We start from the raw sequence: 15,626 nt of genomic DNA, 5'->3' as shown, positions 1-15,626 counted from the left end.
CTGCCTTGCAATGAAGGGTTCATGGGTTCAATCCCTGGTTGGGGAGCTGAGATCCCACATGCCACAGAGCAGCTAAGCCCGCACACCGCAATGACTGAAGCCTGTGGCTCGGGAACCCAGAGGCCGCAACTAGAGAGTCTGTGTGCTGCAACGAAAGATCCTGTGTGCTAAGAGTAAGACCTGACACGGCCAAATAAATAAATAAATATACTTGTAAAAACTTTATAATAATTGATTCTGTAATGTTCATGATAAACAATACAGAATTATTTTTGAGGCACATTTTAAAAATGATTTATACTTAGTTGATAGCTGTCTAAATTGTTCAATTATTTTTCAGATCTGTCATTTACTCCATCATTTATAGTGATGCAACAGGACATAGAGGAATGGATAAAAACATTGGCGAGCAACTCAATAAAGCTTATGAAGCCTTTCGACAGGCATGCATGGATAGAGATTCTGCAGTAAAAGAACTACAGCAAAAGGTATATGGTTTTAGTTTTGAAAGTTGTTATTTATCCTGGTGAATGGAATTTGAATCTTTTGCAATGGGAAATATATTGTTAGAACTAAAGAAAGAACTTGAAGAACTAAAACACAGGGATATATTAATAGATAAAATTTGAGGTTTTTGTTTGCTAACTTTTTAAAGAATATTGTGACCTATGGAAAAAATTCATTTTAAGATGATTGTATTGAGGAAAGAAAGATAAGTATGTTATCTTCCATGAATAATTTTTAAGTAAAATGACAAACTAAAAGTCAGAGTATCACTATCTCAGCTAGTTATTTTGTTTGTTTTTTTCATATTGTTACTTGGCTGACTGGAAGACGATACAGATCTTAAAATATCCTGGAACTAAATTTGTTATTAATTTATTCTTTAACTATAAGTTTAAAATAAACTGTTATTTCAGTGAAATCTTTAATGTCTTACCAGAAGTTTCAGCTTTTTAAAATACTCCTGTTCACATAAAATTTCTGCTTATTGTTTTCAGTTTCTAAAGAAAGTAAATTGGAAGAAAGGTATATCCAGGCAAAAATTACCTGGTTAAGTAGTTTCTAGGCATGTCTGTTAATGGTCCTTGATAAGGTTTTTACCAACCTACAGTAAAATGAGAAAAATAAGAATAAGGTAATGAACTTCTTGTAATGCTAAATTTATTCCATTTAAAATTCTGTCCTTTATTCTGATATTGTTTCTATGTTTCTGTACTGTCAGAATAAAGAGCAAAATTTTATTAACATACCCATTTGTCAAATGATGATCATAGAGTTTTCTGTTTTTGTGTTTTTTTTTTGCTGAGTTAGTATCATTACTTAGTGTTTTGGGAGTTCCCAGTGCACCCAGAGATTCTGCAATTCTCTAAAAGGATTCACAGGACTTAGTAAAACTGTCATATTCAGAGCTAAGGTTTATTACAGAGACTAGTAAAGAAACACAGCCAGATCATTAATGGAAAAAGACACCAGGTGGAGTCTAGAGAAATCCTTGTGCAGGTTTCCTATACTCTTTCCTTTCTGTGAGGAGTCATACGGAGTGCACCCTCTCTCCAGCTTCCAGAAGTTCACCCAGCATATATGTACTGCTTTGGCATGGGGAACTCCATTTGAGACTCAAGAACTTGGGATATTTTTAAGGGTTAGTTACATAGGCACCCTGTGTCAGAAGGAAAGTAGTTATTCACCACAGATCTCATGGTAGTCCAAGTAGGTTGGCACAGCACTTAGAATCTTATCACTTAAGAAATGTTTTCAAAGATTATATTCCCAGATGCCACTCAAGGGGCCAGCCTTGCAAATAGGTCTCTCTGAAGATAAATAGCTTAAGCCCTGCTATGTTAAATTATTCCTGTACAGCTGTTGAAAGTAGAGGATCTTATGTTGGTTCCTTCAATTAAAAAAAAACTTTTTTTTTACTAGTCTGGTATTCTGAAGTCTCAAGAAATATGCTAGCCATGGAGTTCTTAGTTTCCTCCATAAGTATAGGAATACATAATTCCCTTTCTCCTTTCTATTTGATACATCTACTGTAAAACTAGTGTTATACATACTGCACTCCATTTCTCAAAAATTATCCTTTTTTTTGTGATTCTCATGTTGATTTACAAAAGAATACTCCCAGTTATATAGGTAAACTTAATGGTCTAGAGATCTTCAGTAGGGGTGCATAAGAGAAATAGAGATAGGATAGTGACAGATACTTTCTCGATTATTGAAGTGAAGTTTAGAATTTGGTTTTGTTTTCCTTTCCAATTCATGTATAAGGCATAATCACTTTTTAAAAAGAGTATCAAAAATTCTCAGCTTTTATTCTTATTTTCTCATTAGGTTCTTTAAGAAACTTCAACCATGCTGGGCCTATTCTAGGAACATTGGGAAATACAGAATTAGGGAATAGGAGTATTGAGATATTCTTCTGATAAGACAGAGACAGGTATTTCTCTATCTCCTGATCTTTCTGCCCTGGCCAGTAGTAAGCATCTGAAAACTTGTATAATTTAATCTCTGCCATGGAAGAAACCTTTATTCACTATGACACTTTCCCCTAAAGAGGGGAAAGGAAAATATTTTTTATGTGTCTCAAAAATAGGAGAAGAAAAAATGTTAAACTCTAGACATTCTAATTTATTTAAGAGACAGTATTGAGTGTCTGCTATGTACTGAGCTCTTAATAAGGTTCTGAGAATACTGAAATAAAATATGGTTTATGTCCTTAAGGACTTTCAATAAGTAAGAAAGATCAATAGTTATTATTATAGCATGCTAAGTGCTGTAGTAGAGATCTGTATAGGATAACATGTGAGCACAGTGAAGAGGCACTTAACTCACTCTGGGAGGATCAGGTCATAAGCCTACCACTAAGCCCAACCCTTGAGTCAAGACTAGGAGGAGCTGGGTAAATTAGGGAAGATGGATCCTGAAAGCAGGGGAGAAATATATATAGTAGAAACTCAGAAGTGAAGGCAGTACAGGAAAAGAAGCTGTGAAGATAGATTAGGGCCTTATCATGATGATTATAACAAGTAGTTTTGTACGGTATTCTTATTCATTCAAAATATATTGAAGGACTTAGTACGTGCTTTAGAAAAGTCTTCCTGACAGTGGGATAGATAGGATAGAGAGTAGTGTGGAGTTGGCTCAACAAACATATTGGTGCTAAGCAGTGGTCTAAGATCAGGAGTATAAAAATAAGTGGCAACCATCAATTTGCACCTTATTATAAATAAATATATAATTATATACCTGTTATGCCATGCCTGTGTGCTTAGTCATGTCTGGTGACCCTTTGAACTGTAGCCTGCCAGGCTCCTCTGTCCATGGAGTTTTCCAGGCAAGAATACTGGAGCAGGTTGCCATTCCTTCTCCAGGGGATTTTCCCAACCCAGGGATCGAACCTTCATCTCCTGTGTCTCCTGCGTTGCAGGCAGCTTCTTTATCCTTGAGCCACTGAGGAAGCCCACCTATTAATATACATATATTACATACATCATGAGAAATGCTGCACTGGATGAAGCACAAGCTGGAATCAAGATTGCTGGGAGAAATATCAATAACCTCATATATGCAGATGACACCACCCTTACGGCAACACGCAAGAAGAACTAAAGAGCCTCTTAATGAAAGTGAAAGAGGAGAGTGAAAAAGTTGCCGTAAAACTCTGAATTTCTTAAAATTTAGAAAACTTGAGATCATGGCATCTGGTCCCATCAGTTCATGGCAAATAGATGGGGAAACAATGGAAACAGTGACAGACTTTATTTTGGGGAGATCCAAAATCACTACAGATGGTGACTGCAGCCATGAAATTAAAAGACGCTTGCTCCTTGGAAGAAAAATTATGACCAACCTAGATAGCATATTAAAAAGGAGAGACATTACTTTGCCAACAAAGGTCCATCTAGTCAAAGCTGCAGTTTTTCCAGTAATCATGTATGGATGTGAGATTTGGACTATAAAGAAAGCTGAGCGCCAAAGAATTGACACTTTAGAACTGTGGTGTTGGAGAAGACTCTTGAGAGTCCCTTGGACTGCAAGGAGATCCAGCCAGTCCATCCTCAAAGGAAATCAGTCCTGAGTATTCACTGGAAGGACTGATGCTGAAGCTGAAACTCCGATACTTTAGCCACCTGATGCGAAGAACTGACTCCTTGGAAAAGAGCCTGATGCTGGGAAAGACTGAAAGCGGGAGAAGGGGATGACAGAGAATGAGATGGTTGGATGCCATCACTGACTTAATGGACATGAGTTTGAGTAAGCTCCGGGAGGTGGTGATAGACAAGGAAGCCTGGCATGCTACAGTCCATGGGGTCGCAGAGAGTCGGATATGACTGAACAACTGAACTGAACTGAATATTACTAAAGAAAAATGAATGGCAATCGTTTGGTTACCTCTGGGACATACAGGTGAAAATGTCCTGAATTGGAGATTATAGATATAGATTATAGAAGAACAGTTTCTTTATAGCCCTGAGTGTGTACATGTCCAAATTATAATGTGTAGGGTGAAGGGATATTTGAAGAACAGAAGAGGAAGAGGAAGGAAATATGGCCAACCAAGTGGTTGCTAGAGATTCAGAGATAGGTTAAGGAATTTACTCTGAACATGAAGAAACACCCATTCCTCTGAGAATTGGAGGGCACAAGAGAGAAAAATAGCTGCAAATGAAAAGTTTGTATGTAAGAAGTGGAGATGGCAGGAAGTTTAAAGGGATTCTCATGTATTACTTATATCTGGAATCCAAAAAAAGTCAAATCTGTTAAAAAAAAAAAAACAGTAAAATGGTGGTTACTTGGGAGATGGAGAGAGGCAGAGAAGATTGTTGTTTAAACTTATAACAAGTAGTAAATAAGCCATGGAGATCTAATGCACATTATAATGAATATAAACAGTAATATTGTATAATTATTTAATATGTTAAGTATGACTACAACAATAATATTACAAAATAAATGCATCAAAGTAATTCACAATGCACCTTAACTTACATAATATTATATGTCAAATTTATTCAATTTAAAAAATCAAACAAAGAAAGAGTAGGTTTTCTTATGAGAGTCCATTTTTTTCCCCTGAAATACAAGATAAGATCATCTACTGAGTGAAATGATTTTAGGATTTTAGGATAGTCTGAAAGTGATAATAAAGACTTGAAAGCTTCAGTTAAGTGAAAGAAGAAAAATGTGGCATCCAGCCTTTATCATGAATTTTTAGTGGTGTCAGTCTGTGTTCGCTGGCTGCTGTTTCAGCAGTTTTCTTGATGTAGAAGTAATTGGATGGCCAGATCCAAAATTAAGAGATTGTAGAATTAAAGTAAAAGAATTTTTGGTTAGGTGACCAGAAAGCACATACAAAAGCAATTGAAGTTACGTGCTTTGAGATATAAGTTAAAATCAGAAAGAAGCTAATCCAGGAGGAGTCTAAGACTAAGAACAAAAAGGGGGTTTATGGATGAGTTGTTCATGAAGTGAGAGGACAGATACAGAGGGAGTAGAAGAATGTGAGTTCAAAGGATGGATTACTGTCAGTGAGCAAAGATTGATGTTTAGTATCTCTGTTTTCATAATGAGCCATGAAAGTGGATAGCTGGAATGAGATTGAGGAATTCAGGAAACTCTTTAGTGAAGACTAGAGCGCTTACAGAATGGTGGTAGATTTAAGAACATTTAGAGTGATATTGTGAAGGGAAGAGCAAAAATTCTTGAATGTAGAGTAGAGTGAGTGAAGTCACTCGGTCGTGTCCGACTCTTTGCGACTCCGTGGACTGTAGCCCACCAGGCTCCTCCTCCATGGGATTCTCCAGGCAAGAATACTGGAGTGGGTTGCCATTTCCTTCTCCCAGGAAATGACTATTGTCTTGGGAGATAACTGTTTTGAGGAGAGACTGGTATAATTAAAATACCTTGTGAATAGCTTTTTGCTTAAGTTTAAAGGAATAATGGCCCAGAAATGGCAATAATGAAGCAAATGACTTATCTTTTTGTTCTCCTGCATCTAACTCCATTGCCCAATCCCTGTTTGATATAACACTAGACAGCTTCATATGAGGGGGTTACAGAGGCATCTATAATTATTAGGAAACAACATAATTATTCCCATTTTAATATGAGATGCTAGACTTGCTGAAATTCAATTTTATTGGCCATTCCATTCTCTATAGTACAGTGAAATAAGAGTTCAGAAATTTGATCTCATTCATTACTTTTTTAAAAAATTAACATTTTTCTAAAACTTTTTTGTGAGAAAACAATTATACGTCCTTTTGACATTTTGGGGGTTTTACTTTATGGAGCATTTATTTTTTAAAATTATAGACTCAAATGTACCAAGTGTAAATTACTGATTTCTCCTTATCTGTCTGCTCCTAGAAGTGAGATTGAACTTTGAAAAGTTCAATCAAGTTAGGTATTCCCATTCATAATCTTTAGTAATAAGATATATACACATTCTCAAACTTGCAGTATGAAAAGATAAGAACAAATAACACTTCCAAGATTTTTAGCCTGGATAAATGGAAGATTGATGATGCAGGCACAGACAAAGAGAATGCTGATTTTGATAAAGGAAGTTATTTGGTATTATCTGATATTTTGAGTTCAAGAATTAGAAGATCATTGGGGAAAATTATCAGCAGACTATTGAGTTATGGATCTTTGAAGTAAAGTACCAATTGAAAATACAAATTTAGAAATCATCTTTGTAGAGATGATACTTGGAGTGATAGGAGAAGGAGGTACTAAGGAGAAAGAGAATAGAGCAAAGGAAGGAGGGAAGCAAGAAAATAACCTTGGAGAAGTTGCCTGGCCTTCTGAAAAGGCCCCAGGAGCTGTACTCTGAGTGAGCTTGGCTGTGCTTCCAAACGTTAAGCTTAAAATAATTAGTCTGTTGAATGACATCAGCAAGGTGACAAAGTAGGAAGTTCTAATCCCCTGATTTTCCACAAAAATATCAGATAAACAGACTGAAAAAAATTTTCTAGGAATTCTGGAAATCAGTCAGTGGTGTATGGCAACAAAGCAAACACTTAGTCAAGAAAAACCTACATTGAAAATAGAGAAAATTTAATGGCATTTTACTCACCCTTGACCCACCTCATCCCCAGTATGGCATGGTGCAATTGGAAGGAAGCAGCCTAGTTCCTGATTCCCTCAGGAGGGAAGAAAGGAAGAAGCAAAGTGGAACATTTTTGAAACATCCTGGACAGCCTGTGGACTACCCAATGGACTGTTTTCTGTCTTAATCTGAATTGAAGCTTGGAGTTGGGAATGACTGCATAGTTTAGGTCTCAGACTGGCAACTGTGGAAAGTAGTGGTGGGCATCATAACATATGGAAACTGCAGGGAGGAGATTGCAGTGAACACATGGTGCAAGAGATGCGGGAAAATGAATATAATGGAACATCTGAGGCCCCGAGCAGACACTTCCAAACAGCCGGGAAAAATCAAGAGGGAAAAAGTCACAGAGAACCAAACAGGATACACACCCAGAAAATACTTGAGAAAACCTTAAACCTTTACCCTGGACTAATGTCAAAGTTAAGGGACCTGCTAATTAGTGAAGATCATCCACACGAGCTTTCAGGCTTGGAGAGTGACTGTTCAAACACCCAGTTTTCAACCATAGCAGGCATTCAAAAAAAATGCAAATGTGGCCCTTCTAAAGGAAAAAAATAAATTCCCAGAAACAGCCTCTGAAGAAATACATGCATCAGATTTACTAGACAAAGAATTTCAAATAATTGTGTAAACATGCTCAAAGAGCTAAAGTAAGACAGAATCAAAGGGCTAAAGTAAATTAGGAAAGCAATAATATGAACAAAATGAGAAAATAAAAATTTTACACTAGAGGTTCAAGAATATACTTGAACAAGCAGAGAAAAGAATCAGTGAACTGAAAGACAGGTAATTTGAAAGATTGGAATCCAAGGAACAAAAAGAAAAAAAGTAACGAAAAGTTAGCAAAGCCTACAGGAATTACAGGATACTATCAAGTACAGCAATATGCACTATGGGAAGAGAAGAGAGAGATTCTTTTGAAGAAATAGATTATTAAATAAAGCTTCTCAAATTTGAGGAACTATGTATATATATATATAAATCCAAGAAGCTCAACAGACTTCATGTAGGGTAAATCTAAAGACCCCCACATCAAGACAAATTGTAATCAAACTGTTGAAAGACAGATACAGAATCTGGAAAGCCACAGGAGGAAAGGGACTCATGTACAAGGAAGCACTACTAAGGCTGTCAGTGGATTTCTCAACAAAAAGCTTGCAGACCAGAGGGCAATGCTATGTTGTATTTAAGTATTAAAGGTGGGGGGGGGGGGACAACTATTAACCAAGAATTTTATATCTGGCAAAACTGTCCTTCAAAACTGAGGGAGACATTAAAATATTCCTAGACAAACAAAAGTGGGAGGAGTTCATTACCCCTAGACCTGACCTATAAGAAGTGCTAAGGAATGTCCAAGTTGAAGTGAAAAGGTACTAGAGAGTAACTTGAAGCCAAGTGAAAATACAGAACCCTTTGGGAAAGGTGAATAATAGACAAATATAAATATCAGTATTATTGTAATTTTGGTTTGTAGCTCTGCTTTTTATTTTCTACAGCCCGATTTAGAACACAAAGACATAAAGATAATTTTAAGTCTATATTAATGGGTTTACAATATATAAAGGTGTAATTTGTGACATCAGTAACAATGGGGTGCAGAGCTAGAAAATCTGAATAGGCCAATACCTGGTAAAGAAATTGAAGCAGTTACCAAAAAGTTTACAACAAAGAAAGCCCAGGACTTAATGGCTTCACTGATGATTTCTACCAAACATTCAAACAATTAACACCAGTCCTTCTCACACTTTTTCAAAAAATTGATCAAGGTAGAATATTTCCTAACTCAATTCTTTGAGGCCAGCATTACTCTAATTTCAAAGCCAGACAAAGGTACTACAAGAAAACTACAGGCTGATATCCCTTATCAACAGTGATGCAGAAATCCTCAACAAAATACTAGCAAACCAAAGTCAACAGTGTGTTAAAAGGATTATACACCTTAACCAATTATACACCTTATTCCTGCATTGCAAGAATGGTCAAATCAGTGAATGTAATACACCACTCTAACAGAATGAGAGGGGGACAGAAGCACAGGATCATCTCAATTGATGCAGAAGAGTTTACAAAATTCAGCACCTTTTTTTTTTTTAATGTAAAAACACTCAACAAACGGACATTATGAAACTATTACAATATATTAAAGGCTATATGTGACTGTTTATAATAGCCAGGACATGGAAGCAACCTAGATGTCCATCAGCAGATGAATGGATAAGAACGCTGTTTTGCATATACACAATGGAATATTACTGAGCCATTAAAAAGAATACATTTGAATCAGTTCTAATGAGGTGGATGAAACTGGAGCCTATTACACAGAGTGAAGTAAGCCAGAAAGAAAAATACCAATACAGTATACTAATGCATATATATGGAATTTAGAAAGATGGTAATGATAACCCTATATGCAAGACAGCAAAAGAGACACAGATGTATAGAACAGTATTTTGGGCTCTGTAGGAGAAGGCGGGAATGGGGTGATCTGAGAGAATGTCATTGAAACATGTATATTACATATGAAATAGATTGCCAGTCCAGGTTTGATACATGAGACAGGGTGCTCAGGGCTGGTGCACTGGGGTGACCCAGAGGGATGGGATGGGGAGGGAGGTGAGAGAGGGGTTCAGGATGGGGAACACATGTACACCTGTGGCTGATTCATGTCAATGTATGGCAAAAACGACTACAATATTGTAAAGTAATTAGCCTCCAACTAAAATAAATAAATTTTTTAAAAAACCACCTTGGCTTCTAGCAAACAGCCAGCCACTTGCTTCTGGCCGTAAATAACCACAGTTTTTAAAAAAATAAAGGCTATGTGTGAGAAAACCGCATCTAACATAATACTCCATGGTGAAAGACTGAAAGCTTTATTTTTCTGAGATAAGGAACAAGACAAAGATGTACACTTCCACTACTTTTATTCAACATAGCACTGTAAGCCCTATCCAAAGCAGTCAGACAAAAAAACTATCTAAATTGGAAAGGGAGAAAAAAAATTATCTCTGTTTGCTGATTTCTGGATCCTATGTATAGAAAACCCTAAAGGTTCCATCAAACTGTTAGAAGTAATAAATTCAGCAAAGTTGTAAGATATAAAATAAGCACAAAAATCAACTGCATTGCCATTCATTAACATTAAACAAGCTGAAAAGGAAATTAAGAAAATTCAATTTACAATAGTATAAAAATGAATAATATACTTAGGAATCGACTTAACCAGGTAGGCGACAGACTTATACACTGAAAACTACAAAATGTTGCTGAAAGAAATTTTAAAAAGAGGGAGTTCCCTGGTGGCCTAATGGGTAGGATTCCAAGCTTTCACTGCCATGGCCCAGGTCCAGTCCCAGCTCAGGGAAGTGAGATTTCACAAACTACATGGTGTACTCAAAAAAAAAAAAAGAACATTTGGGGGTAAGTCTGTGTCATGGGTTGGACCCTTGAAGTGAAGTTGCTCAGTCATGTCCGACTCCTTGCAAACCCATGAACTGTAGCCTACCAGGCTCCTCAGTCCGTGGAATTTTCCAGGCAAGAATACTGGAGTGGGTTGCCATTTCCTTCTCCAGGGGATCTTCCCAACCCAAGGATTGAACCCTGGTCTTCCACATTGTAGGCATACGCTTTACCATCTGAGCCACCAGGGCACCATGTACAAATCAACCTAAACCTAATCAAAGACCTAAATGCAAGAGCCAATACTGTAAAGCTCTTAGAAGAAATCATAGGGGCAAGGCTTCATGACATTGGATTTGGGAGAGAGTTCTTAGCTATGGGCTTCCCTCATACCTCAGTTGTTAAAAGAATCCGCCTGCGATGTAGGAGACCCCAGTTCAATTCCTGGGTCGGGAAGATCTGCTGGTGAAGGGATAGGCTACCCACTCCAGTATTCTTGGGCTTCCCTTGTGGCTCAGCTGGTAAAGAATCCGCCTGCAATGCAGGAGACCTGGGTTCGATCCCTGGGTTGGGAAGATCCCCTGGAGAAGGCAAAGGCTATCCACTCCAGTTTTCTGGCCTGGAAAATTCCATGGACTGTATAGTCCATGGGGTCACAAAGAGTCGGACACGAGTGAGTGACCTTCACTTTCACTTTCTTAGCTATGACACCAAAAGCACAGACAGCAAGAAGTAAATTAGTAATTTGGACTTCATCAAAATAAAACTTTCATGCATCAAAAGACACTATCAACAGAGTGAAAGGCAACCCAAGGAATGTGGGGAGATAATTGCAAAGCATGTATCTGATAAAGGGTTGATACTTAGAGTGTATAAAGAACTACGCTCAAAAACAGCAAACAACCTGATTAAAAAACCAACCAAGGACATGAGTAGACATTCTCCAAAGAAGTTATACAAATGACAGTAAGCACATAAAAAGATGCTTGACATCATCGTTCCATCACTCAGCCATCGTGTCCAGCTCTTTACGATGCTAATGACTATAGTCCGCTAGGCTGCTCTGTCCATGAGACTTTCCAGGCATGAATACTAGAGTAGGTTGCCATTTCTTCCTCCAGGGGATCTTCCCAACCCAGGGATTGAACCTGTGTCTCCTGCATTGGCAGGCAGATTCTTTATACCACTGAGTCACCTGTGAAAGTGAAAGTCGCTCGGTCCTGTCCAACTCTTTGTGACCCCATGGACTATACAATCCATGGAATTCTCCAGGCCAGAAAACTGGAGTGGGTAGCCTTTTCCTTCACCAGGGGATCTTTGTAACCCAGGGATCGAACCCAGGTCTCCCGCATTGCATGCAGATTCTTTACCAGGTGAACCACAAGGGAAGCCCAAGAATACTGGAGTGGGTAGCCTACCTGGGAGGCCATCATTAATTCGACATCATTAAGGAAATGCAAGTTGAAATCACTGTGCTTATTCGCCCAGTCGTGTTCTGACTCCTTGTGACCCCATGAACTGCAGCCCACCAGGCTCCTCTGTCCCTGGGATTCTCCAGGCAGGAAAACTGGAGTGGGTTGCCATGCCCTCCTCCAAGGGATCTTCCCAACCCAGGGATCGAATCCAGGTCTCCTCATTGCAGGCGGATTCTTTACCATATGAGCCACCAGGGAAGCCCAAGAATACTGGAGTGGGTAGCCTATCCCTTCACCAGCAGATCTTCCCAACCCAGGAATTGAACTGGGGTCTCCTGCATTGCAGGCGGATTCTTTTAACAACTGAGCTACCAGAAAGCCCTGAAACCACACTAATCCTATTCCCACTGGGATGGCTATTATAAAAAATGAAATTTTAAGAAAAGTATTGGTGAGGATGTAGGGAAATTAGAACTCCTGTACATTGCTGACAGGAATGTAAAATGGTGTATCAACTGTGAAAGATAAATGATGTTTCTTCAAAACAAAACATAGGATTATTACCATATTGTCTAGCAATTCCACTTTTGGATAGATACCTAAATGAACTGAAAGCAAGGATTCAAGGAGATAATTGTATGCCTATGTTTGTAGCAGCCTTATTTACAATGGCCAAAAGGTAGAAGCAACTCAGGTGCCCCTGAGTGGATAAATAGATAAACAAAATATAGATACGTTTTGTATATGTATATACAATATGCAAAAAAGCAATATCTATACAGAATGGATAGAATAGTTGGCTTCAAAGAGACAGAAAGTAGTAGAGTGGTTCCTAGAGGCTGGGGGAAGGGAGTGGGGAATTCATGTTGAAAAGGACAGCATTTCAGTTGGGGAAAATGAAAAAGCTCTGGAAATGGATGGTAGTGATGTTTGCACAACAGTGTGACTGTACTTAATGCCACAGAACTATACACTTAAAAATGATTAAAATGGCAAATTTTGTATGCTGTATATATTTTACCAAACTTTTAAAAAAACCTATTACTAAAAAATTAGCATAGGTTCTTTATGTTTTATTGCTATTTACCTGTCATTCATTAGTGTATACTTGCCCACCTTTTACCACTCAGCTGTCCATACTCCAGGCCAGTTCTTCTCACAGTGTTTCTTCTAGTTCACTTCAGTTTAAGATTCAGAAGCTCCTCTTTGAAAAGTCAGTGTGCTACATCCATTGTAGAACATTCTGTCAAGCAAAGACATCCGAGTATTCCAAATCAATAAAGGAGACAAAGACAAATAAGACAGGTAAGTGATTTTTTAAAAATATTACTAGCTAAAATTACAAAAGCAGCACATGCTTATTGAAAAAAATGCAGATAATCTAAGATATACAGAGTATAAAGTGATGGTCCTCTCCCTCGTTTCCCACAGGTAACCACTGTTAATAACATACCTTTATCCTTCCAGAATATGTGAATCATATCTTTTCAAAAATGGAGTTGTGCTAATTTGAAAAAGGTTTTAAAATTTTAAAACTATGTTTATCTTCACCATCATTATCACTAAGATTTATTGAGGCTTATGTTTGGCGAAATGTTATAGTCATCTCATTTAATTATTATATGGCTCTTATGAGTAAGTTGTTATTTAAATTTTTTAAATGAAACTGAAATGCAAAAAGGTGAAATAACAAGCCCTCCACTAATAAATAGTAGAACTATGATTTGAAAAAAATTGCTTGACCATGGATTTCATATCTATAACTTCTTTGCCTAAAATCATTGATAGTCTTTCAAGTTCACACATATAAAACTACCTTATTCCATTTAATAACTGATTCCATTTAATATCTCTTGTGCTACCTCTTCCTTAAAGTACTATTTTTCCTTAACATTTCAAACACCATATTTGATTTTTCTCATTCCTTTTTGGGTTGCAATTCCTCATTTTTCTCTGTAGGTTTATTCTCTACCACCAGGCCACTAAACATTAGACTTATTCAAGCGCTTCTTTGTATCTTACTTTATATTCTTGTATGAGCTATTTCATCTTCTATGGCTTCAGATACTTATGACAATAACTCCTAAATTTATTTCTGTACTCCAGATTTACCCTCTGAGCTCTAGATCCATATGTCTCATTGTCACTTGAAAGCCATATTTTACTGAATGTCAGACCTGAGCTTATACATCCACTATTTTTTCCTATCTATACCATATTAAAAGAGTAATGAGTCTTATAAGTTGCTGTGTAGAATAATAGTGCCTTTTATTTATCCTAAATTATCTCACTTAAATTTCCAAGGATGATTCCTGATACTGCTACTAATGTCCTGTTGGTCATCAAGTATATTCAGTTTCCCTGGGACCTGAGAGGTGTTCTTCTCAATACCAAATTTTCCATTGTTATACCTAGACACTCCTGACACCATGACATTAAATTGTTTGTCTAAGGACCTCTAGTCTTTATGAAAACTTGACTGTTTTTAGGTTTTCTTGGCAGGATAGCCTTTATCCTCAGTCGGATCAGTTCAGTTCAGTCGCTCAGTCGTGTCTAACTCTTTGTAACCCCATGAATTGCAGCACGCCAGGCCTCCCTGTCCATCACCATCTCCCGGAGTTCACTCAGACACATGTCCATCGAGTTGGTGATGCCATCCAGCCATCTCATCCTCTGTCGTCCCCTTCTCCTCCTGCCCCCAGTCCTTCCCAGCATCAGAGTCTTTTCCAGTGAGTCAACTCTTCGCATGAGGTGGCCAAAGGACTGGAGTTTCAGCTTCAACATCATTCCTTCCAAAGAAATCCCAGGGTTGATCTCCTTCAGAATGGACTAGTTGGATCTCCTTGCAGTCCAAGGGACTCCTAGGAGTCTTTTCTAACACCACAGTTCAAAAGCATCAATTCTTCGGTGCTCAGCTTTCTTCACAGTCCAACTCTCACATCCATACGTGACCACTAGAAAAACCATAGCCGTGACTAGACGGACCTTTGTTGGCAAAGTAATGTCTCTGCTTTTGAATATGCTATCTAGGTTGGTCATAACTTTCCTTCCAAGGAGTAAGTATCTTTTAATTTCATGGCTGCAGTCACCATCTGCAGTGATTTTGGAGCCCCCCAAAATAAAGTCTGACACTGTTTCCACTGTTTCCCATCTATTTCCCATGAAGTGATGGAACCAGATGCCATGATCTTCATTTTCTGAATGTTGAGCTTTAAGCCAACCTTTTCACTCTCCTCTTTCACTTTCAGCAAGAGGCTTTTTAGCTCCTCTTCACTTTCTGCCATAAGGGTGGTATTATCTGCATATGACCATACTAAAATGTCAGGTAATCCAGATAATACTGAACCAATTGTATTCTCTTTGCTCCTTCAATCCTTAAATTCATATTACTTCATAAAGCAGAAAGGAGAATTAACTTTTTATGAATAAGTATATTTTACAAATGTCACATCCTTTACATGTAAATATGCCCAGCCCTACAAAGTTGGCATTCTTAGCCCCATTCTCAAATGAAGAACCTGAGACTCAGAAATAAATCAGTATTGCAACATAAGTGGCAGAATCGATGCTGAAACTGAGCTTATCTGACTCCTCTAAGTTTGTAATCATTATACTAACCTAGTTAAAAACTGAGCTTATTTGGCTCCTCTAAGTTCGTAATCATTATACTAACCTAGTTAAATCACAGCCCT

At 37.7% G+C, this 15,626-nt stretch overlaps 1 protein-coding gene across 2 annotated transcripts in view; it reads left to right on the top strand.

Annotated features, from left to right (window-relative positions):
- TANK (TRAF family member associated NFKB activator) overlaps positions 1–15,626 on the top strand; it is a 79,198-nt gene that overhangs the window by 24,945 nt on the left and 38,627 nt on the right. For both annotated transcript variants that reach the window (XM_004004666.4, XM_012135846.4), the window contains exon 2: positions 341–488. In XM_004004666.4, the coding sequence (XP_004004715.2) occupies positions 341–488 (148 nt within the window). The remainder of the gene's footprint in view (positions 1–340; positions 489–15,626) is intronic.

Source organism: Ovis aries, chromosome 2 (assembly GCF_016772045.2).
Source record: "Ovis aries strain OAR_USU_Benz2616 breed Rambouillet chromosome 2, ARS-UI_Ramb_v3.0, whole genome shotgun sequence".
Taxonomy (NCBI): domain Eukaryota; kingdom Metazoa; phylum Chordata; class Mammalia; order Artiodactyla; family Bovidae; genus Ovis; species Ovis aries.
Note: the sequence above shows the minus strand (reverse complement) of the source record. Positions and strands in the feature narration are given on the sequence as shown.